Genomic DNA, 26856 nt, shown 5'->3' with positions numbered 1-26856 from the left:
TCATCTGCAAAAAGCCTCAGTGAACCTCCGATGTCATCCACCAGGTCATTTATGTATATTGCGAACAGCAACGGTCCTATGACACTCCCCTGTGGCACACCTGAAATTACTCTAACTTCGGAAGACTTCTCTCCATTGAGAATAACATGCTGCGTCCTGTTATCTAGGAACTCCTCAATCCAATCACACAATTGGTCTGATAGTCCATATGCTCTTACTTTGTTCAATAAACGACTGTGGGGAACTGTATCGAACGCCTTGCGGAAGTCAAGAAACACGGCATCTACCTGTGAACCCGTGTCTATGGCCCTCTGAGTCTCGTGGACGAATAGCGCGAGCTGGGTTTCACATGACCGTCTTTTTCGAAACCCATGCTGATTCCTACAGAGTAGATTTCTAGTCTCCAGAAAAGTCATTATACTCGAACACAATACATGTTCCAAAATTCTACAACTGATCGACGTTAGAGATATAGGTCTATAGTTCTGCACATCTGTTCGACGTCCCTTCTTGAAAACGGGGATGACCTGTGCCCTTTTCCAATCCTTTGGAACGCTACGCTCTTCTAGAGACCTACGGTACACCGCTGCAAGAAGGGGGGCAAGTTCCTTCGCGTACTCTGTGTAAAATTGAACTGGTATCCCATCAGGTCCAGAGGCCTTTCCTCTTTTGAGCGATTTTAATTGTTTCTCTATCCCTCTGTCGTCTATTTCGATATCTACCATTTTGTCATCTGTGCGACAATCTAGAGAAGGAACTACAGTGCAATCTTCCTCTGTGAAACAACTTTGGAAAAAGACATTTAGTATCTCGGCCTTTAGTCTGTCATACTCTGTTTCAGTACCATTTTGGTCACAGAGTGTCTGGACATTTTGTTTTGATCCACCTACTGCTTTGACATAAGACCAAAATTTCTTAGGATTTTCTGCCAAGTCAGTACATAGAATTTTACTTTCGAATTCATTGAACGCCTCTCACATAGCTCTCTTCACACTACATTTCGCTTCGCGTAATTTTTGTTTGTCTGCAAGGCTTTGGCTATGTTTATGTTTGCTGTGAAGTTCCCTTTGCTTCCGCAGCAGTTTTCTAACTCGGTTGTTGAACCACGGTGGCTCTTTTCCATCTCTTACGATCTTGCTTGGCACATACTCATCTAACGCATATTGTACGATGGTTTTGAACTTTGTCCACTGATCCTCAACACTATCAGTACTTGAGACAAAACTTTTGTGTTGAGCCAACAGGTACTCTGAAATCTGCTTTTTGTCACTTTTTCTAAACAGAAAAATCTTCCTACCCTTTTTAATATTCCTATTTACGGCTGAAATCATCGATGCCGTAACCGCTTTATGATCACTGATTCCCTGTTCTGCGTTAACTTTTTCAAATAGTTCGGGTCTGTTTGTCACCAGAAGGTCTAATATGTTATCGCCACGTGTCGGTTCCCTGTTCAACTGCTCAAGGTAGTTTTCAGATAAAGCACTTAAAAAAATTTCACTGGATTCTTTGTCCCTGCCACCCGTTATGAACGTCTGAGTCTCCCAGTCTATATCGGGCAAATTAAAATCTCCACCCAGAACTATAACATGGTGGGGAAATCTACTCGAAATATTTTCCAAATTATCCTTCAGGTGCTCAGCCACAACAGCTGCTGAGCCAGGGGGCCTATAGAGACATCCAATTACCATGTCTGAGCCTGCTTTAACCGCGACCTTCACCCAAATCATTTCACATTTCGGATCTCCGTCAATTTCCTTCGATACTATTGCACTTCTTACCGCTATAAACACGCCTCCCCGTTCACTGTTCAGCCTGTCTCTGCGGTATACATTCCAATCTGAGTTTAGGATTTCAAGTGGATCATCTATCCAGTAAGCATTCCAGGTCCACAGGAACACATCCAGTCCCAAACTGCCACAGACACATGACAGATGATTCATGTAGTCAAAACATGCACATTCTGGCCTGTATAATTAGTATTGGACCATCATTCACTTATAACAATACCAGTTCATCAGAAAATACCACTTTCCACCATTAACAGCTGACACTGTCCTTGACAAAAGCTAATTAACAGTGTCAATGATGATCACAGAGCCTCTCCTTGATGGCTGCACATTTACTATTTAGTCTGGCCTCTATAAGTTGGCACCAAATCATGTCTAAAACAGGATTTTGCTGTAAGTGTCGATAAGTTCACTAGCCTAGACAGGTGCTGTTACGCGCCAAAGTCCAGTTCCCACATGCCTACAGGATTCTCTAGCATCTTGATAACATTTTATCCGGTGTTTTGTAGTGTGCTGAGAAACACCATACCATGCCCAAGACTCCGATGATGTCCGATTCCCTTCCTTCAAGAGAGAAACGATGTGGTCATGAATAGCCTGTTGACAATGAGACATGGTGCGTGAATAATGTGACTTGACTGAAAGTGGCGTAGTGCACTTGTTTGAACTTGCTCATGTACTGTCACTGGCTGTTATAGAACAAATTTTGCATTTGCAGACTTAACTCACTGTGGCAAACTATCAGTCTATCACCATTTAATATCAGTGAAACTGTGTGAAGAATTCTCATGAATTATGTCAAATGGAGGCAGTAAATATAAGGTTTCGACTGCCAGGTGGTCATTCTCCACCAGAAGTGGAAATTCCGTCTCATCTTCTGTGTGAAATTATCTGCATGTCATTACAATGTGTTTCGTAGAATACATTTGAGGGCTCCATAGACACCAAATCGTTGAAACAGATGGATAGTGTGTCATGTGTGGGAAGGAGACTAAAATTCATGCAGATTCAAATGAGAGACACTTTATATGTAAAGCTTGCACGTTGTTTATTCAGCTAAGTGACCATTTATGAACTATATCTATTCAGTTAATGTGCACTATATCTATGGATAATACCAGCATATTCTACTTGCAGACACAATTTTGTGCATTCCTGAAACAGATCTAGTGTACTGACAAAATAAGTTTCCTGTAATTTTTGAATTAATATTTCCTCACCTGCACATTCCCAAGCTAAATGGAAAAATATGACATGTTACTTTAACTCCAGACTTTAACTCTGGCTGCAATTTTTGGAAGACAATTTTTGTGCTGCCAAGTGTACAACTATGCACTAAATGCAATTTTTTCCAACTCTGCCTTAGGGACAATGCAGTTATTTGCATTAGTTCAACTATCAAGTTAAAATTAGGTTAGTTCATTATTGTTGTCCTTATACATGAATGTCTGTATGCACTTGCACTTCTCTAAGGAACTGCATCAACATCAAAAGCTGAGTAGCAGTACCCCAGTTCCTATTAATGTGCTTATCCATTGCTCAATTCTTTCTTTACGTATCAAGTGATAGTGTTTACTTAATCCATTATCTGCAATCCTTCAAGGATTTATCGTAATTGTATAATATTAAAGAACATTTCCAGGAAGAGATACAATCAACTTTTATATGCCATGTTTTACTCACTTGGCTCTGAGAATGGCGAGAGTCGGTACACGTACAGATGCCCCTGAGCATCAACAGCAGCAAGAACAAGTCCAATGCAACTCATATCTGCATGTGAAATTCTAATGTGTAATTTCTGTTGCTTTGTGCTTGGTGTATCATCATTCCTTGCTATAACATTCTGTGATGTTTGTGCAGCCTGTACATAAAAAAGTTAGCACTTATGGTAAACAGCTGTCAAAGATATAACTGAAACAATCATAAAAAATGATTACACTACCAAAACTGTAGCATATAATCCTTACCTCTATTCCTCCTCACCTTTTCAGATTATATTATTAAAACCATTTATTGAGTTACAATTAAATTATTGTCAGTTTCTATCAATAAAATCAGTTTGAAAATTACAGTACAAAAATTAAACAATTGTGTGATAGATAAAAAGAGCCTAGTTACACAATTACCCTACTCAATTTCAAAACAAATTTCATACCTAAATCATCACAAATCATACACACACAGTTGGAAAGTATCTTGATTTCCAAGCTCTTGCAGAAATTTCTCAACAAAACACAGTATACAGGGTGATCCATTGATCGTGACCGGGCCAAATATCTCACAAAATAAGCATCAAACGAAAAAACTACAAAGAATGAAACTTGTCTAGCTTGAAGGAGGAAACCAGATGGTGCTATGGTTGGCCCACTAGATGGCACTGCCAAATGTCAAACGGATATCAACCGCGTTTTTTTTTTTTTTTTTTCTTTTTTTTCCCAAAAAGGAGCCCCCATTTTTTACTACATATTCATGTAGTACGTAAAGAAATATGAATGTTTTAGTTGGACCACATTTTTTGCTCTGTAATAGTCACAAACATATGGCTCACAATTTTAGTCGAACAGTTCGTAACAGGTAGGTTTTTTAAATTAAAATACAGAACGGAGGTACGTTTGAACATTTTATTTCGGTTGTTCCAATGTGATGCATGTACCTTTGTGAACTTATCATTTCTGAGAACGCATGCTGTTATAGGGTGATTACCTGTAAATACCACATTAATGCAATAAATGCTCAAAATGATGTCTGTCAACCTCAATGCATTTGCCAATACATGTGACGACATTCCTCTCAATAGCGAGTAGTTCGCCTTCCGTAATGTTCGCACATGCATTGACAATGCGCTGACGCATGTTGTCGGGCATTGTCGGTGGATTACGATAGCAAATATCCTTCAACTTTCCCCACAGAAAGAAATCCGGGAACATGAGATCCGGTAAACGTGCAGGCCGTGGTATGGTGCTTCGACAACCAATCCACTTGTCACGAAATATGCTATTCAATACTGCTTCAAATGCACGCGAGCTATGTACGGACATTCATCATGTTGGAAGTACATTGCCATTCTGTCATGCAGTGAAACATCTTGTAGTAACATCGGTAGAACATTACAAAGGAAATCAGCATACATTGCACCATTTAGATTGCCATCGATAAAATGGGGGCCAATTATCCTTCCTCCCATAATGCTGCACCATACATTAACCCACCAAGGTCGCTGATGTTCACTTGTCACAGCCATCGTGGATTTTCCGTTGCCCAATAGTGCATATTATGCCGGTTTACGTTACCGCTGTTGGTGAATAATGCTTCATCGCTAAATAGAACGCGTGCAAAAAATCTGTCATCGTCCCATAATATCTCTTGTGCCCAGTGGCAGAACTGTACACGACATTCAAAGTCGTCGCCATGCAATTCCTGGTGCATAGAAATATGGTACGGGTGCAATCGATGTTGATGTAGCATTCTCAACACCAACGTTTTTGAGATTCCTGATTCTCGTGCAATTTGTCTGTTACTGATGTGCGGATCTACTTGGGCATCATCATTTGTTGCAGGTCATGGTTGACATTTCACATGTGGCTGAACACTCCCTGTTTCCTTAAGTAACGTAACTATCCAGTGAACGGTCCAGACACTTGGATGATGTCATCCAGGATGCCGAGCAGCATACATAGCACATGCCAGTTGGGCATTTTGATCACAATAGCCATACATCAACATGATATTGACCCTTTTTCGCAATTGGTAAACGGTCCATTTTAAAACGGGTAATGTATCACGAAGCGAATATCGTCCACACTGGCGGAATATTACGTGATACCACATCCTTATACATTTGTGACTACTACACCGCCATCAATCACAAAGCACAAAAAATGGTCCAACTAAAACATTCAAATTTCTTTACGTAGTACATGAATATGTAATAAAAATGGGGGTTCCTATTTAAAAAAGCACAGTTGATATCCATTTGACCTATGGCAGTGCCACCTAGCGGACCAACCATAGCGTCATCTGGTTTCCCCCTTCAAGCTAGACGAGTTTCCTCCTTTGTAGTTTATTTTGTGAGCTATTTGGCCCGGTCACTATCAATGGACCACCCTGTATATGGAGCAACAACACGAACCAGCTAACTTGGGAAATAGGGTCCTCTTAGCATACCGCACTATTTGAATGCTTCAAAGAGATATTTCTGAAACAATATAATGAGTAAGCACTATGATACCCATTCATACTACAATGAAAATGGTCTAGTATATGGATGGGATTAGCATGTCATGTAACAAACTTATTACAACTAACTGACGAAACTCAGATTACACTTAAATGCAAACTGCTTCAAGAATTAATTTCCCATTCTGCATTGGAGAGTAAGCCACTATGAAACTCCCTGATAGGTTAAAGTTGTCAGCAAAACCAGGACATGAACCTAAACACAGAATACAAGCAACAAACTTACCACTGCCATCATCTCAGCACATAAAGTCCACCCAAAGCTGTGATGTCATCACCTCTGTCCTACTTACCCAAACTCCCCGTAAGTTTTCTAACATATATGCATATCTGGAAAGAGGATAGTGTAGGTTCAAGTTGCAGTCTGACATACAGTGTTAATCTGTCAATAAGTTCCATCCAATTCCTTATTATACATGTGGTGTCTGTTTCATCCAAAATCTCAACTTACCACACACTACTTACGTAGTGCCCCTGCTCATTAGCCTCATCACTCAAGGCATCTATCCAATTCCCATGATCTGTCTGAAAGAAAAAGACATCACATATATCATTATGGTGATGATGGCCAATGATCCTTTTAGTGCAGATGCACACCAAGCTCAAACTCATGGGAATCAGTGAGATGTCACGAGTAATGAGACTAACGAGCACAGGCACTACCTCAGTAGTGTTTGGAATAAGTTGAGAATTTGGGTCTGTCGGGAGGCATTCTAGGTTAGACCGTGCAATTTTGGTGACCACTGTAACCGGATGGTGTAGTTGTCAATGCATCTGCCTAATAAGCAGTAGACCCAGGTTCAAATCCTGGTCCGGCACAAATTTTGAACTTGCCCCATTGATACATATCAATGCCCACTGGCAACTAATGTTTTTAATTTCTTTGTATCTGAAATTCCTTATTGACAATCATTACTGAAAAATGTGCTCCTCACATTGAAACTTGCCAGGAAGCTCAAAGAAGAATTCAATAAGGAACATTAAACAATAAAAGCTGGCTAAAGAGTCAGATTACTAAGTCATATGGCAGCTACCCTCTTACTTGTGAAACACCCAACGTTTTTATGGAATGTAAACAACAATCCAAACAAAACTACACATACTTTGGTGGTTGCCAGGTAAGCGTTGTATGAAAGTTTATAATGCATCACTGACACCAAAGGACACAAGAAGTTAACAAACAAGTAAGGAGTGATGGTGGGTGAATCAGCCCTATGGAAATATTTTGTTTCGTCACACATTTGCAGTTAATATAAAAAATACTACCCTATAGTCAACACAAATAAACTTTAGACTAGAACAAACTTTATCAAAAATGTTTTTAAAACCTATCTGATGCCATTATCTGTAAATCGTTTTATCACAGTATATTATGACTTCACCAAATATGGATTTTGGACATGTAACATCACTTCACAGCTATCCATGTTTAATCCCTGTTTTATAAATGTGTATGCCATGGAAGTATTAAAGATATTTAATTTCGGAATATTTATTCAAGATGTGGATTTCATTGAACCAGACCTTGGGGTAGTAAAATATGTGAACTAAAAAGAGATAATACAGTCTATCAGTTCCAAACATTATTAATTGTGGAAAAGGCACAAGAGTGTACATGAATCACCATAGAGAAGAACTCTTCTTGCAGTTAGTTTACAGGATTGCACATAAGTGGCTATATTCAACTTTCAGTGAGCTCAACAGAAAATAAATCTGGAAACTGGTGCCGACCAACTTCATATACACATCAAATTATTTGTTAAAAATAGAATAATTATCCCATGCAGCAATGTTAGCATCATTATTTAAATTGACAATTACTTTGCCTTTCATTTGTAACACAATGAAATTTTAGACTAAAGGAAAAATGATATTACCAACCCACATGTCAATTTACAGGCAAATGTTGTAAACAGATAAAACAACTTACTTCAATACCAAAACACAGAAAGGAATGTGATAATGCTTTCTGGAATATTTCTAAAGTATACACCAGAAAACATGCATATAGTGACAACATTACTGGAAACATTATTGGAAATCGTACTACAGGAACAGAAATGGGACTGTAACATTTATTGTTCCATTACCTTATGCTGTTTTACAGGTACAGAAATTCCCAAACACAGTATGATTAATGGAAATGGTGAAGCAAAATTTTAATAGTAATCTATTCCTAGTTTTCAATTATAAACTTTAAAAAATAGGAGGTGGAAGGAAGATAGAAAACAGAACTGAAAAAGAAGCCAAAGGAACAGGTAACAATATAATTACAAAATTTACAGCCCTGTGTATATTAGGTTAGATTAAATGTACTTTTTAACTCCAATAAGTCCATTCTGCGCAGATGTAAAACCAGTGAGAAAAACAAGAATATGCAATATGTATTTACAAAGAAAAACACATATGCTAATATGCATTCCATAGATCCCAAGTGAAATTGTCCTCATGGATGTGGAATAGGTAAAAATTAATATTAAACATATTTTCATTTTAAGTGTAGTGGGCTGACAAGACAGCCAGTCCACAGTGACGGGTAACCGAAGGCACGCATACACACACGCCGACTGGCGTGAGTTCTGGAACAGGATACGTAATTAATGCTACACTGAAAAGTACGTAGCTGAGGTTTACTTAACTTTTATTCCATCATTGTCGTACATCGCTCTTGACTATAAAAATGAGACTCTCTCCAGATATGGTTAATGGCGCCTTGCTAGGTCGTAGTCATGGACTTAGCTGAAGGCTATTCTAACTGTCTCTCGGCAAATGAGAGAAAGGCTTCGTCAGTGTAGTCGCTAGCAAAGTCGTAGTACAACTGGGACGAGTGCTAGTCCGTCTCTCTAGACCTGCCATGTGGTGGCGCTAGGTCTGCGAATACTGACAGTGGCGACACGCGGGTCCGACATGTACTAATGGACCGCGGCCGATTTAAAGCTACCACCTAGCAAGTGTGGTTCAAATTCAAATGGCTCAGAGCACTATGCGACTTAACTTCTGAGGTCATTAGTCGCCTAGAACTTAGAACTAATTAAACCTAACTAACCTAAGGACATCACACACATCCATGCCCGAGGCAGGATTCGAACCTGCGACCGTAGCGGTCACGCGGTTCCAGACTGAAGCGCCTTTAACCGCACGGCCACATTGGCCGGCTAGCAAGTGTGGTGTCTGGCGGTGACACCACATAAAGGATAATAAGTAACATGTCACAAAACATTGCCAAAGATAATATGACAATTCAGCCTGTTATTGTCTTTTAGTGCTGACAAATAATGTATCTAAAATTTAAATTTAAACTGAATATATTGTCCAGCTTTTCAACTTCATCTACGTATCAATGTCAAAATTATATCCAGACCCTACTGATGAACAATAAAAAAAAAATATTTTATTTCAAATAGTATTTAATTCTCACATACATATACCATTTCAAACTGTTGTGTCACAATGGCAATCAAGCATGGATGTAGCATTAGGAAAAAAATATGCATCACACAATTTATCCACAAAGAGGAGGAAATACGGTAGCAATTATTATGTCATCATGTTGTGTAACAATTTATTGAATTAAATCCAGACCTCTAGAGAATTTCCTGCACAGTAATGGTATAAGACACAGCTGAAGTTGATCTTTTGACTGGATTGGGGCAATATAGTTGTTCACAAGCCTCACAATACATACTGGTTTGAAGAAGGCCATGGAAAATCTCCTCCATTGAAATCATGCCTAGAAATCCATACAGAGTTCTATATTGTCAGACTCAATCATATAATGTGAATGAAGATGACCACAACTTCTACAGTTACCATCATTTTAAGACTATAGGACACAAAAAGAATGGAAGGTTAGAGTTTAACATTCTGGACAACATTTAGGTCCTGCCTGGGTCATGGTGTAAGTTCTCCACTTTTTCTTTTTTTTTTCCTTTCTTTTTGGGAAACAGATCTGTTGCCATCTTCAGGTGATTTCTGATGACTGCAGCTCTGGTTGGGTCGATGACCTATATATGTTGGCCATTACCACTTCTTTCATTTCACTCCTGTTGCTGCCTGTGCAGCTGCCATATTTGGTGGTGGTGGTGGTGGTGGTGGTGGTGGTGGTGGCGGCGGCAGCGGCGGCAACGTCCGTTTGTGAACTCCATACTATCACCACTGGATGCAAACCTCACTGAACAGGAATGTTCTGATTTTTTCTCAGTTCAGTGAAGGGTTGCTGTAATTTATAGTATGGATAATTTTTATACTATTGTTGTCCATGGCTGATATGGTGGTCTGGTGTAATTCACTGTAGCGTCTATGTTCAGGGGACCTCTCTTCTACTATGCATACAGTTTCCCTAACATATATCTTGCCATATTGGCAGGGGATTTGGTGGACCCCTAGTTTGAAAAGACCTAGATCATCTTTTACTGAACCTAGCAGTGTCAAGGTCTTAGGGATTGGGCAAAATACACATTTAACATTGTGTTATTGCAATATTCTTCTGACTTTTTTGGAAACTTTGATGACAAACAGAATGCACAATAGTGATTTGTGCTCCTCTTTTTCTTCCTGCCGTTGTCTAGGTGCAACCTGTCTACATGGACACCTTATCTGCCTGTTGCTGTACCCACATTGCTTTGGAATACTGTATACAGGTGCTTCAATTCAGCTGGAACACTGCTCACAACTGGACCACTGTCCTGTGAACAATTGTGCATAAAATGCCTATGCACTACTGGAGAGGTGTGTGTGTGTGTGTGTGTGTGTGTGTGTGTGTGTGTGTGTGTGTGTGTGTGTAGGGGGGCGGGGGGATTATTCCAGAGCATTCTCCATTCTCCTGACAGTCTTTCATGAACAAGTTTACCACAAAAGGTGGCAGATGTCACCCCATGCTGACGCCGTCCATATGATCATAATAAAACCTATCGAACAGGAAGCAAGCTGCGGTGAGATGAGCACAAACTCCAAGAGTCTCGTCAGGCTGGCCTCAAACTTCTTGCTTATCAGTTCCATAAATTCCCTTATACTCCCGGACAGCCAAGTGCGTTAGTGTGCCACTTCCGTCATCCGTGTAGGTGAGCCTGCCCCACATTGAATCCTCCTCAAGGAATAATGACAAGAGCTGGCAAGCCAGCCAGCCTGGATGTGTTTTTTAGATGGTTTACCACATCCAACTTGGCAATTACTGGTACCCATGTCCCACATCAGATACCCATTACACAAACATTTAGCAAAATATTCTCACACTTGAACATGGAGTACATGCAGACAGACAGGGTACACAAATTCTGGCACGGGGGTAGTTGTGGTATCAGGAAGAGCACACAACCACCAACTGTCACGAACATTGGCCAAAACCCATATAACAATGCTGGGCCCCTACAGAAACAGAAAAAGGAAGAGGAAGAGGAAGAAGAAAAGGAGGAGAAGAAGAATAATTTCATGGATTCCTTTAGTGGTACCTTGGTGAAGTGGGCACTACATCAAAACTCATCAGAAGGTCACTATCAATGATGTGAAGATCTTGTAGACGTAATACAAAATGAATGGAATTACGGATGTGGTGTCAGCATTTCCCCACAGATGGGCTCAGGAGAGCAGTCAGGTGTTTGGCTAAGCTATATGTTGCACCTTTTACATTTCTGGTAATGGGCCACAGTGGGACGGCGTCCTTGTGGACTTTTGGCAGCCCAAATACACATTTACATACATTTTCTGCAAGCTACCATATAGTGCATGGCAGAGGGTAGCTTGGACCACTACCAGTCATTTCCTGTCCTGTTCCACTTTCAAATACAGAGAGGGAAATATGACTGTCTATATGCCTCTGCACAAGCCCTGATTTCTCTTATCTCATTTTTCTGGTCCATACACAAAATGTACACTGGCAGCAGAAGAACTGTTCTGTAGTCATCTTCAAATGCAAGTTTTCTAAATTTTCATGAAAAGAATGTTGTCTTCCCTACAGAGATTCCCATCTGAGTTCACAAAGCATCTCCATAACACCAGTGTGTTTAGAAAACCTACTGGTAACAACTCGAGCTGCCCGCCTTTGAACTGCTTCAATGTCTTCCTTTAATCTGACATGGTGGGGATCCAAATATGTGAGCAGTTCTCACAAATGGGTCACACTAGTATTCTAGATGCAGTCTCATTTCCAGATGAGCTACACTTTCATAAAATTCTCCCAATACAATGAAGCCAACCACTGATTTTCCCTACTACTGTCTTTACATGCTCATTCCATTTCATATCACTTCGCAGTGTTACAGCCAGATGTTTAATCGACATGTCTGTGTCAAGTAGTACACCACCAACACTCTATTTGAACATTATAGAATTATTTTCCCTATTCATCTAGATTAACTTTCATTTTTCTACATTCAGAGCAACATGTCATTCATCATGCCAACTACAAATCCTGTCTGTCATACTGTAACCTCCTACAGTCACTCAACGTTATCTCTTTCTGATGCACCACAGTGGCATCAGCAAACAGCCACAGATTGCTGCTCATCCTGTCCGGCAGGTCATTTATGCACATGGTGTTCATAATCAATATTCCAGTTTTGAAACACTGCAGAAAGAGAACCACTCCTCAGAATGACGTCAAATTTGAACAGCTTATTATCGATGGGGTGGGAAACGTAGTGGGGAGAAAAATTACCAACAGATGGCGGTGTAAGTGTCTCAATGTAAATGGGTCCAGCTACAAATGACAGAAGAATTGTGGTACAATGGCTATGGTTTGAGTTGCACATTACACTATCTGCACAAGTTCGTCAGTCAATAGTTGTGGCACTGTTAGCTAGGTAAGCCCTTCCACAATGGCAAGGTCATGCCACATTGGATGCAAAAAATTGGTTTTTAGTTGTCCTGGGGGCAAAAACCGCATAAAAAGCAAAATGACATCAGTTTCTAATTGTCGTGAGACTGGCACAAAACATGTTCAATATGCTGTCCACTGTTTTCTGCAGCAAGTTGAAATCAAGAAATAGCAAGTTCCACAACAGATCAGAGTGTCTCAGGGATCACATACAGAATGTGTTGCACAATGCATGCCTTCAGTTCAGCTGAGTTAGTAATTGGAGCACTGAAAGCAACATCTTTCAGATAACCCCACAGCCAGAAGTAAAACAGCTTAAGATCAGGCGAGCTGGAAGGCGAGGCTGTACAGAAATGATGGATGGTAATTCTAGCATTTCCAAAATGCCTGCAGCAGCCACTTCACTGGCTGTGCAATGTGCAGAGGAGCGCCATCTTGCATAAAAATTATAATACTCACACATCCATGCTGTTGAAGGGCTGGAATCATGTTGGTGCGCAGAAAACTCTCATAGCATTTACCAGTGACCGTACAGGTAACAGTATCCACAGGACTCATACTCATATCCTCAAAAAAAGTGATGCCATCAACATGCACCACACAGTCACCTTTGCAGAATGAAGTGGTACTGGTTGAGATGCGCAAGGATTTTTCGTTGCCTATATTCTGCAATTCTGCATATTGCCATGTCCTTGGAGATGGAAATGGGCTTTGTCTGTCCACAAAATGTTCCACGGCCACTTATTGTCCACCTTCATACGAGCAAGAAATTCCAGAGTGAATGTTTGTCTTACTAGAAGGTCAGCAGGAAGCAACTCCTGAACATGGGTGACTTCTTCTGGATAGCAATGCAGGATGTTTCATAAGATTTTATGCACCACATGCACAGGCATGTCCAACATTTGGGCAGTTCCCCAAGCACTGCAATTTTGCACACCACTGTTGAACACCTCCTGCAATGCTATGGCCACATTTTTGACAGACGTCGAATCAACTACTTCCTTCCCTCTGTCACATTGCACTTCAAAAGAACCTGTGTTTTTGAATTTTGTAATCATTGTCTTGAGACCCTTAGTAGATATCAGACGAATGACTTTTTTCATACCCTTGAGTGCCTCGGACTTCTGCAGTGCTACTGGCACCAGTTCACTGTTCTTGTAAAAGAGCTTTACCAACAACATGCAATCCTACAGGGAGACATTCATGATGGGCATCTTGGAAGTAATCTGAGGAACAGCCATGTGCTGTGTGTCTGTTGGTGTGCATATTCTGACCCTTACAGCACCATCTAATGGTCTTTTTTTTATGATGTTCCCCCCTACATGAATAACTGTTCAAATTTGACATCATTTTGAGCAGTGGTTCTCTTTCTACAGCATTTTAAAACTGGAACTTTAATTATGGACATCCTGTACATAGAGAATAGTACTGGCCCTTCCCTGGGGCTCTCCTGATGATACGCTCATCTCTGATGAACACTCACCATCGAAGACAATGCACCAGTTTCTATTATTTATGAAGTCCTCAAGCCACCAATGTACCTGGGAACCTGCTCTGTATGCTTATATTTTTGTTAACAGTCTGCAACTTGGCACCATGCCAAACTCTCTCTGGAAATCCAGGAACATAGAAACTGCCTATTGCCCTTTATCCATGGTTCACAGGATATAATGTGAGAAAAGGGCAAGCCAAGTTTAGCATGAGTGATACTTTCTAAATCCATGCTGATTTATGGACAAAAGGTTTTCCGTCTCAAGGAAATTTGTTATATTTGAACTCGGAATGTATTCAAGATTTTTGCAGCAAACCAATGTTAAGGATATTGGTCTGCAATTTTGCAGGTTCCTTCTTGTACCTTTCTTACTACTTGGGACTTTGAAGTAGGCAAGAGACTCAAGCTAAGCTAAGGAAGGAGCCAAAGCAGTACAGTACTCTCTACAAAACCGAACTCTGATTGCTTCTGGATCTGATGACTTTTCCAGTCGTGCCAGAGCAGTAGCTCGTTGTTGAAGTTTCTTGACAGATTCCACATTGAAGGTACTGACAAGAAGTTCAATGGTTTTCTCTGGAGGTTACCTGTCAGAGCCCCCTGCATTGTCCTGAGTATTGCATCATCGATAAGTCCATAAATTTTCTGTTTATATTCTATGTGCAGCAGCAACACCATAGCATTCCCTTTGTCAGTGGGCAGGACAACCAAATATGAATCATTATGTAACTCACGAATGGCCCCTTGTCCCACCTTTGAAATGTTGCTCTTGGGTGGTGGGGGCCTGGTGAGTGTGCAGCTCTTTTCATAGCATATTTCTTCAACCTTGATGATTGATAGAACATAGGTGGCCTGTTCTAAACTACTTACGATGTCCACAATCAACAGTGATGTTGGAGTCGGGATGAAGTTTAGTCCTTTCCCGAGCACAGACATTGCTGCATCATCGATCATTTTCCCTGTAAGGTGGATCACAGTTCAGTTAGGTAGTTCTCATGTGATTTTATGTTGTACTGCAAGATGTTCATACTTTGACATCTGTTTAGTTGTAGATTTTCTTCATGTGGTATCCGCCTGAGGCCAAATGACAATATCAACTAGTTCAAGAAGTGGGTACCCAACAATTTTTTCGAGGTGGTATCTGGGTAGTGGCAGGTTTTGTGGATAATCTCTCTCACCACCCCCAAGCTGGCTCATTTTGTGAAGGGAATGGGAAACTGAGGGGCCACAGTTTGCATCCAGACATTTCCAACCCCACCACCCATTACAGTGGCTGCAAGCATAACAACAGTTTTGGAGTGATACAGGACGTAACAGCCAACTTACACACGATGCTAATCCAAGCAGAGCAGTAGTCATCATCAACCTGCTGAAGATGGCAACAAGCCTCTTTGTTGAAATAAGCATGGAGAACTTAGGATGTGACTCAGGGAGATGCTCAAGAATTGTACAAGTTAGAAATGTGGTAGGAAAACATCAGATCAGAACATTTATGACATTAGCGGCTGAGTACTAGCTCAGATTGGACAAAACTGGAGGAGTGAATTATACATGACTTTTTGGAATAAATAATCTAATACTTAGCCTCAAGTTATATCAGGGAATCATAAGAAACGTAAATCAGGCTGGTCAGTCAATGGCCTGGGTCCCAAGCCTCCAAATTCAAGGCCTGTGTCTAAACCACTGAATCAGTTCATTCAGCAGTCACAAAAGAGCTCCTGGGTTACAAATCTCTGGCCTCACTGTCTTTGGCCAATCATACCTACATCTTTTTTTTTTTACTGATAACAATAATTTTACAGGAGAGATAAACAGTTATAACTAAAAGAGTATTCCTTAAATTACTAGAATACATTTTCTATTACCCAGAGATAAATTGCAATTTATGGGATAAACTACATGATGAATGTATTATTACTTGTTTCAGAGTATCTCGGAACAGACAATGTATTGATCCATCACTCAGTGCCACCGTAATGTAACCTACTGGTGGGACGGCAGATACAAGTGACAACTTTGATGTTGTCACACATACAACTGGGCACTGGGCTACGTAATGGCACTGGTGCTGCCAAACCTGTGTAAATGCAAAGAAACATACTATTTACCATAAAAGTCAGCTGTTACACTCTACGTAAGCAAAATTGACTGACAATAAAACACACTTTTCTGGACAATTTGAACAACATAATCAAACTTTGAACTACACTAAAATGAGTGGTAATCATAAGGCTGGTAATCAGTACAAAGACCAGCAAAAACTGGCACACACGCACAGGCAAATGTATATTATTAAATGGGAAAAAGTGTGAGTACATGTTGTTGTTACTACTACTGCTGTTACTACTACTACTACTGTAGTAGTAGTAGTAGAACTGTTCTCATGTCAATAAGTTAAAGAGATCTTGTACATTCATGTGGTGTAAAAGTGCATCATGTCAACACTGTGGCAGGCCAACACAGAATCACATGACATACCAGGCATGTCAGAAGGAGATCTTTTAGTGTGCCTACAGCCTTCATTAAGAGGAGACATCTTATGTATAGTATTACTGTATATATTTAGCACACAGTATTCTAGTTGACCATGTGCTGCAACTCAGCATTAGAATTATTTCCTTACCTTATGTGTTTGAAGATGCCCTACCATCATAGCACCTGCTCTGACAAGAGACATCACATAGTCTCAAGGTTACATACATTCCAACATGTATGCTCCATGATACCAAGTCCATTCCTTCACCAAGGACACAACATGGTTGCACAATAGTTGTGAATCCGAGAACATGAACACTGATGCAGTTTCCTGTCCATGGATTAGTGACAGTTTAACTTGGAGACTGACTAAACATTTTCTTATCTGACGGGCCCTACGGACACTAAAAACTCTGCTAACCTTGACGAAAGAGACTACTTTGTTATCTGTGGCAATATCCTGTTACAAGAACTTATGATTCTAAATGTGTTTCCTAGACATTATGTGATGGCTACGGTCTATGTATTTTGTATGTCCTTTTTTCATTGTATGGACCTGGTTCCATCTGGTGGATAACAAAGCCTGGCCACACAAGACTGGCCTCGTGGATAAGTACCTAAAACAAGAGAACATAAAACATATGTTCCCAGATTGCTCCCAAAAGTTAAATCTCACTGGCAAGTATTGAACACAGTTAACTGGATGACTGCAGCCCTATGACTACCTCTAAGGACCATTGCTGATATCCAGAAGGTACTTGTCCAACAACACAGAGCGTTATTGCAAGCTGTCAAAGGTAGCCTGATCCACAGTATGGTAAGTTGTTATGCATTCCGTACCGCCATGCACGGTCATCACAACATGTCCTGACATGCTGTATGCATCAAGCACAGTGGCCCCACAAACAGTAAGTGGTATCAATAGCTCACAACTGATTTTCTTGTACTCCTTGTTTTCCATGTCATGTTTCATAATGTTGTCAGTTCACCTTGAATGCGCACATTATAGCCCTGTCTCATACTGTTTTGAAGATCTTCACGATTCCTTAACTTACGGACATAGTGTACAGTAACAACAACAACAACTACTACTACTACTACTACTACTACTACTACTACTACTGCAAAGATTCCATGCACAAAACAATGCAAAACGTTAATCAAGGACAGCCAATACAATAACAGTTCAAAACAAGAAAGAAGAGATAAGTGAGTAAATCATGGTAAATACAGCAATGAATAACATAATGAGTGCTGCTAAATTTGTTTCAAAGTTTGCATCTGTTTCATTATCAGTAGCTTTCTAGTATCTCTTTGCAATCACTGTGACTTGTTTTAGTTAAAAAATTAAAAGAAGTTTTATTTTACTTGCTCTAGAGAGGCACTCACTAGTATAGTTTTACATTTCCTGAATTTGTGTGAGCATGATCAGCTGGTAAGGTAACTTGAATATTACACACATCAAAAAAAGTTTTGCATCACCCCGGTTCCCAGAACTCCTGAAGATAGACGTTGACTGTGGATATTGTATCACAGACAAAGTCCCTTTGACTGTTCAGAGATGTCACTAAACCCACCCAAAGATGTAAACAACCATGCCTGAGCAGCGCCCATTAGACAGATGGGGTCCAACAGCCATCTGTTCCAGTCATTCCACCAGGAACGAGGTGCACAGCTCGTGTTGTCTGTAGTTCAAGCATGCCTAGATGGTCAATACCGCGATTAGATTGCATCCGTATTGTTACTTTGTGCCCAGAAGGGCTCTCAACAAGGGAAGTATCCAGGTGTCTCGGAGTGGACCAAAGCGATGTTGTTCAGACATTGAGGAGATACAGAGAGACAGAAACTGTCGATGATATGCCTCGCTCAGGCTGCCCAAGGGCTACTACTGCAGTGTGTGACCGCTATCTATGGATTATGGCTCGAAGGAACCCTGACAGCAATGCCTCCAGGTTGACTAATGCTTTTCGTGCAGCAACAGAACATCGTGTTATGACTCAAACTGTGCGCAATATGCTGCATGATGCACAACTTCACTCCCGACATCCATGGCAAGGCCCATCTTTGTAACCATGACACCATGCAGCGCAGTACAGATGGGCCCAACAACATGACAAATCGACCGCTCAGGATTGGCATCACGTTGTCTTCACCGATGAGTGTCACATATGCCTTCAATCAGACAATCGTCGGAGATGTGTTTGGAGGCAACCCGGTCAGGCTGAATGCCTTAGACACACAGTCCATCAAGTGCAGCAAGGTGGAGGTTCCCTGCTGTTTTGGGGTGGCATTATGCGGGGCCGATGTACGACGCTGGTGGTCATGGAAGGCGCCGTAATGGCTGTACGATATTTGAATGCCATCCTCCGACCAATAGTGCAACCATATCAGCAACATATTGGTGAGGCATTAGTCTTCATGGATGACAATTCACACCCTCATTGTACACATCTTGTGTATGACTTCCTTCAGGATAATGACATCGCTCAACTACAGTGGCGGGCATGTTCTCCAGACATGAACCCTATCAAACATGCCTGGAATGGAGTGAAAAGGGCTTTTTATGGGCGATGTGACCCATCAACCACTCAGAGAGATCTACACCAAATCACTGTTGAGGAGTGGGACAATCTGGACCAGCAATGACTTGATGAACTTGTGGATAGCATGCCACGATGAATACAGGCATGCATCAATGCAAGAGGATGTGCTACTGGGTATTACAGATACTGGTGTATACAGCAACCTGGACTACCACCTCTGAAGGTGTCACCTCGCTGTATGGTGGTACAACATGCAATGCGTGGTTTTCATGAGCAATAAAAAGGCCAGAAATGATGTTTATGTTGATCTTTATTCCAATTTTCTGTACAGGTTCTGGAACTCACAGAACTGAGGTGATGCAAAACGTCTGTTGATGTGTGTATTTTAAAATGTTAGTACATAGGGTTGTCTGCTGCTGTTTTCGTTATCATCACACATGCATTTAAGAATCAAATATAACATCATATGCTGATGTTGATAAGGTTCATGACCAGTAGATAATGTTACTAGTTGAATGCAGGGAAATTCTTACTTTTCTTTCATCACATGAAAGAAAATTAATAAGCAAAAAAGCTGTTACAGAATGACTTTAATAAATTTTATTTGTCCCTCTCCTGCATGTTCATACACAATCACAATGAAATGTTTTACATTTTTTTCTTCCTGCCTTCTTCTTCTTCTTCTTCTTCTTCTTCTTCTTCTTCTTCTCCTCCTCCTTTTTTTGTGGGTGAAGATGAGATGATTTTTGGTAAAGGGATACTATTGTAAAGAGACAATTACATATTTGACTCTTTTTCCTTATGTTAGCTGCCAAATATTTTTTGAAAGTGTGTTTGAAAACGACATCTCCGCAAAGGGAACATAGGCATACTTAGCAACCTCCGTCAGTTATCAAAATGAACTTCCAAATCATGGTATGGAGAAACTGATTAGAGACCATTAATGGTTAGGTTGGTTTGTTAATTGGTTGATTTGGGGGAGGGGCCAAACAGAGAGGTCATCGGTCCCAGCGGCTTAGGGAAGGATGGGGAAGGAAGTCAGGTGTGCCCTTTCGAAGGAACCATCCCGGCATTTGCCTGAAGTGATTTAGGGCAACCACTTAAAACCTAAATCAGGATGGCCAGACACGGGTTTGAAATGTCGTCCTCCCAAATGCGAGTCCAGCGTGCTAGGGGAGAATATGATGCAGTTAAGCTTCCGATGTTCTGAGCGGAGTCCAAGTAGCACTATTAAGAACCTAAAAATAGTGAGTCTTTTCAAATGGCCTATTATCTAGATTTTGGAAGTCACTCTGTCCCTAGGACCTGTATGGCCAATGGCTGCAAGATTTTACAAGAACATCTGTGAACACTTCAGCATCAAGAGGAATACCTGTAACTGAAATGAATTTTATACCACTACAGCACACAAATGATTTTGAATACAGAATTTTGCATGATTTATGACTGAAAATTTCAGTTGATGTTTAGCCCCTCATGTGCTGCAGAGCCTCTACATGTCACGGCATGGAACAATGTTACTGGTGCCCCTTCCTTGATGCTTTCTGTACACAAGTCCACAGAGTAGCAGTTAAGAACTGCTGGAAGATGCTGATGCCAGGTGAATGTGCAGGTCACATTTCCAGTAGCCACTGCTATTTTTGGAAAGAGGTCATCACATTCCTTGCCATATATGACCAGGCACTTTTCTCCTGAAATAAGGCTTGTAGAGTTACTTGAAGTAGTAGTAGAGATTTGAGCTATAATCTCTCTTTGCTGTTTAGACTGCCTGCAATACTGGGGTGCTTCAAACTGTCACACTAGGAGTGTGCAATGCTGTTCAACAATGAAGTCTGTCTGTGTGGCCACCACAGTAGTGTCTTAACATGTCTTGTAGCCAACATTGTAGGAGAGGCTGATGACAGACTTGTCCAAAAACATTTCATTGTCACTCAGGGCACCAGTGAAGGCATTCACACTCCCACTGGAGTCTGGTTAAGGTTACTGAACAATGGACATTGATGCACGTCATCAATCAAGCCTACAGCAGACTGCACTGAATTGTCGATACAGACAATGTTGTAGTGCTTCACTGTTGAGCCAATAATGTGGACAAAGTTGTATACTCTACTACAGTCATTCACACAAAATGGTGCTCATCTCATAGTGTGGTCACAATACATGATATAATACTTGCTTGTCATTCCATAAGAACCCACTTCTACCCATTACTTCCAGACGTGTCCCTTGTCATACAGCATGCCTTATAAGCTCACAGGACAAAAACTTAATCACTCCTAGAGAAATCACCTGTGTATTGCCACCGATGGACTCGCCTGGATTCAGTTAGGAAGCAAGTCCAGAAGGTTGTGCAGATAAGTCACATCCAGGTTAAGCCATTCACTGAGGATTTTATCACAAATTTCACCAAATTGTGAGGATGCTGATGTCAGTGTTTTACATGCTGATCCAACATGTCTCACAGATTTTCTATCAGGTTCAAGTCAGGTGATTTTGCAGGCAAATCAGGATTTAATAGGGTAAAGAAGTATTCAGAAAACTGTCATCTTTGTGGGTCTGAGTGAGCAATGGCCTCTTGTGAGGTGACTGACTACAAATGTTCATTGCATGCAGTTTCTGTTACACCTCTCTGACATGTTTCTAGGCCACGAGCATTACACCACTGCCTGTAGACACGTTGAACAGTACGCCGCGAAATCACCAACAAATCCAGCAGCTTCACACTGTATAGCCATTAAAATGGCCAAACACAATTGCCCACTCTATCTTGTCCTTATATTTACCCATGTTTATGTATGATGTCTGCTTGAAACACAAATGTTTCACTGATTGCTTCTGCCTTATGCTCATATACAGACACTGTGTGTGCACTTGAGCACATGACGTGATCACTGTGCCATCTGTAAAGGCTTGCCAATTCAACTATGTGTGAACATTGGGGTGATTCGTATTTTCCCCAGTGACCTTATGAATTGAAATGCCATACTACGACAATCACATATCCCTACCTTGCATTGTTAAAACCAAGTCACATCCTGATATTTCACTATTTGACACTGATAAGGTATCTCAAACTTCCTTTCACATTTCCAGTTTGATTAATAGCTTTACACTAAATAAGCTAAACTTTCACATCATGACAGCCCTACTCCATAATCTGCACTGTTAAAACCCAGTCACATACTGATTTTGCACTGTTTCACACTGAGAAGGCACTTCATACTTCTTTTTACATTTCCACTTTGGTTAAAGGCTTTTCACTAAATGTGCTTAGTTTAACACAAACCTTTAGTCACAAAAGTACAGCACTGTTGGACTCGAGATGTACCATATGTGATCACTCTGTAATGTAATCACTAGAATTATAATGAAATATTGACATAACTCATTAAAAAGACATTTTTATTTATTTTTTTTTAAGTATTGTATTTACATTTAGTTTTCGAATTTCCTTTTACTACAGTTCACAGTCACTATATTTCTAAATGCGGTTCCATGATAAATAGTTAATTGCTTGTACTGTCATAAAATGTTTAGATTGAGGAAAATAATATTCATTTTACCTTGCAGTAAACTACAGATAGATATTCAAAACAGCTGCTTGCTCCAATGTGTGGGATATTGCTTGGAAGCTACATACTTCAACTGGTTAAAATGTTTTTACTTTCCCTAACTGGATCATATCATATTTTCTTTGGAAGAATGTTTTTCCTTTAGTATTTCAACTCTTTCTAGGACAAAATTAACTTTAGCAATCATGGCTCTAGACACCTTACATAATTTGCATAGAACACAACTGCATCTCTGAAGACATAATTGTAGCCAGAAGGTAAGGAAAATATGTGAATTCACAGGAAAGACTACAGTCTATTTCTACAACTTTTAGTACACCATGAACAATTTGAACTGTAGGTGAACTCCAAATATGGAATGTATTTATAATGCCCTTAATAGTTCATAAAATCTGCAACTCCAGGATTAACCTCTACAGTCACTTAAGATCCCACAGAAACCGAGCTTCAAAGAAGACGACCGTACCCATCAGTGAGTGATTGCCCATTGATAGTTTGTGAATGTTAGGTATAGTAAATAACTGCTCAAAAGCATAACCCCCCTATTCTTGGCCATGAAAAATGTTAAAGCCTCACATATCTTAAATCAGGAAATTGGCTTGTTTTCAGCATAATAAGTACCCACTTGGACACTGTGGCAACATTTGGAGTACCATGTACTGTTAGCACTGTGATTATTGTTGCAGTTACCATTGACATTGCAGCAGAGAGGTGCATCTACAGTAGTGCAGGCAACAAAAATACTAGACATAGACCTGGACTATGTTATCTTTTTAGGAAAGTCTTGGTTTTGTGTACAGCATCACAACAGATATATCCATCTGTGTGCATGCTCCAAGGAGAATGAATGTTCCCATATTGCAATTTTAATCATCATATGGTCCCAGCACCTTGCGTGATGTTACAGAGTGCAATCAGAACGTGACAAAATCACATCTGGTTCACATAACTCATTGTTTGCACAGCTGTTGTTGCATTTCAGACATGTTAAATTTGGTGTGTGTGTGTGTGTGTCTGTCTTTAAAATCTTTGAGACATCATACAAGATAATGGAAGACAGCATGTTGCTCACACTGTCCCCACCGACTACAGTTTACCCAGTAGGCTGTTCCAGCAGGCATGACCACCACTGAGCTGTGGGTACCAGCAGACACATCTGGGCAGGGGTGTGCAAACTGCATATGTACAGGCAGTCAGGGAGCATGGCCGCACGCAGGCAGGGACGGGCAAACAGGTCATGTGTGAATAGTCAATTCAGTGCATAGAACAAAAAGGGGTAGTGAGGAGAACATGAGCAAAGAAACATGCAGTATATGTTTAACAGAAAAATTCAATCTGAGTGAAAATACAAATATTTTATTATGTTTGGGACACAAGACATTTCTTTTTGATAATGAGACATGAAATATTTGGGGTGAGGCCCCTTGCTGCCGCAAGATGTGCATAGTGCAGCTGGGATTCTTCTAAAGCTTTCATCCTTTTCATAATGGAAAACAATTGTTGGTAACAATATGTTGAGCTAGACATAAATATACAGTTAGCTGCATTCCTGTGTAGCTTCAAAAACACTTCTGCATGAACATCACAGAAATATCTTAATAAACTGGCTGTGTAGTAATATCTGTCCTTCAGCAGACTGCAATTTTGCAAATTAATCAGTTCTAATTGCCTTTCTGATGGCACAGTGTCTGGTGCAGTGGAAAATAGCATGCTAATTCATTTGAAATCATTTTGTACGTTATGCAAGTCCTTAAACTGTCTCAAAAGACTGACAGACTTCCACATTAATTTTTTAATAACTCACGAAACACGAGTCTGAAGTTAACGGTAGTGACGAAATGCTTTTGAAGTATGTTAGGTTTCCTTTAGCAAGCTGCCTTTCAAGTAGATTGAATTTGTCCATGAATGCTTTGGTTTCATCATACATGTTAGGAATAAGCACACCGTTTCCTTGAGTTGTCAAATTGAAGTGATTTAAGTGTCATGTGATATCAGTGAAAAGGCCAAGTCTGCAACTCATTTGTCATTGCTACATGCTGACTGCATTTTCATAACTCGAGAAATTTCCTTCTGACAAGGGAACCTCCCCATCGCACCCCCCTCACATTTAGTTATAAGTTGGTACAGTGGATAGGACTTGAAAAACTGAACACAGATCACTCGAGAAAACAGGAAGAAGTTGTGTGGAACTATGAAAAAAATAAGCAAAATATACAAACTGAGTAGTCCATGTGCAAGATATGCAACATCAAGGAGAATTTGACCTCAGAAGTGCCGTGGTCCCGTGTTTAGCGTGAGCAGCTGCGGAATGAAAGGTCCTTGGTTCAAGTCTTCCCTCGAGTGAAAATTTTAACTTTTTTATTTTCGCAAAGTTATGATCTGTCCGTTCATTCATTGACGTCTCTGTTCACTGTAATAAGTTTAGTGTCTGTGTTTTGTGACCGCACCGCAAAACCGTGCGATTAGTAGACGAAAGGACGTGCCTCTCCAATGGGAACTGAAAACATTTGATCGCAAGGTCATAGGTCAACCGATTCCTCCACTGGAAAACACGTCTGATATATTCTATACGACACTGGTGACAGCATGTGCGTCACATGACAGGAATATGTCGACCCACCTAACTTGTACACTGGGCGAATGGGTAAAGAGATTCTTCTACCTTGCCCGATTTAGGTTTTCTTGTGGATGTGATAATCACTCCCAAAAAAGTGATGAAAACATAAGAGTTTGTCACATAAACTGCAACAAATGAATGCAACAGTCTCACAGTCGCACAGTTTTCCCTGTGATCTGTCAAAACATATGTTTTTCACGTTTTCAAATTTTTCCGTGTGTAGGCCGTCAAATCCTGCATATGTCCAAGCAAATCTAAAAATGTCCTGGAATTTTGGAGAGCGAAGTTGATTATGTGAGAGTGTCTGAACTTTGATAATTGACACACAATCACGTAAACAATACTGCTCTGTGTAACTGTGCAGCTTCGCAAAATAATCGTCTGGAAATAAAAAATTAAACTTGTCACTCGAGGGAAGACTTGAACCAAGGACCTCTCGATCCGCAGCTGCTCACGCTAACCACGGGACCATGGCCATCCTTGGAGCAGATTCTCCTTGTGTTGCCTATCATGCGCATGGACTACTCAGTTTGTATATTTTGCTTATTTTTTTCATAGTTCCACACAACTTCTTCCTGTTTTCTCGAGTGATCTGTGTTCAGTTTTTCAAAGTCTATCCACTGTGCCAACTCATAACTATATCTGAGGTGGGTGCGATGGGGTGGTTCCCTTGTGAGTAGTAAAAATATGTTGAGAACTTTACCTCTACTAACTCGTCATACCATACAATGATAGGGTATGTCACTACATGCTGCTTCAAGGTCTTACAAAAATCTCTCAAAATAGTTGAGATTGGCACTGTGGTGCATTAAAAAATTCACACACTGAATCACAATCTTCATGGTATTGCCATATTGCACATTTTCTGCACAAAGGACATACTGGTTGATAAAAAAGTGTATACTTGCTATGTCTTTCCCAAATTCAATCTTTATTTTTTTCTTTCATACAACACACAAAACCTTGCTGACTTCCAGCTACTGTGGTGCTCTATCTGTCATCACAGAAAAGACCCTGTCCCATGACGACACATTTCTAATGGATTCACACACTGCTTGAAATATACTGCAATTTATAGTTCTGTAATCCGTATGTATAACATGTAATAGTCCCCAACAACCTGCAGTTCCAAGGTAACAACCCGCACAAACATTATGAGCTACACTTGGTCTGGGACATTGAGGGTTTCATTAAGTGCTAATGAATAAGCAACGAAAGTCTGACCTTTCTCCTGCAGTTGGTTTTCCAGATCTGCAAACCATATCTTGGAACTGTTTGCTTGGAGAGGTAACCTCCTTACATTTCTTTACCTCTCGTGGCATTAAG

The 26856-nt window shown here is 40.4% G+C and overlaps 1 protein-coding gene across 1 annotated transcript in view; it reads right to left on the bottom strand.

Annotated features, from left to right (window-relative positions):
• Window positions 1-26856, bottom strand: part of LOC126183313 (mediator of RNA polymerase II transcription subunit 16) — a 295961-nt gene that overhangs the window by 104807 nt on the left and 164298 nt on the right. The window contains exons 8-9 of the mRNA XM_049925164.1: window positions 16242-16400; window positions 3471-3648 (exon numbers count right to left, since the gene is read on the bottom strand). Coding sequence (XP_049781121.1) covers window positions 3471-3648; window positions 16242-16400 — 337 coding nt within the window. The remainder of the gene's footprint in view (window positions 1-3470; window positions 3649-16241; window positions 16401-26856) is intronic.

Source organism: Schistocerca cancellata, chromosome 4 (assembly GCF_023864275.1).
Source record: "Schistocerca cancellata isolate TAMUIC-IGC-003103 chromosome 4, iqSchCanc2.1, whole genome shotgun sequence".
Lineage (NCBI taxonomy): Eukaryota > Metazoa > Arthropoda > Insecta > Orthoptera > Acrididae > Schistocerca > Schistocerca cancellata.
This window is presented reverse-complemented; position numbering and strand designations above follow the sequence as displayed.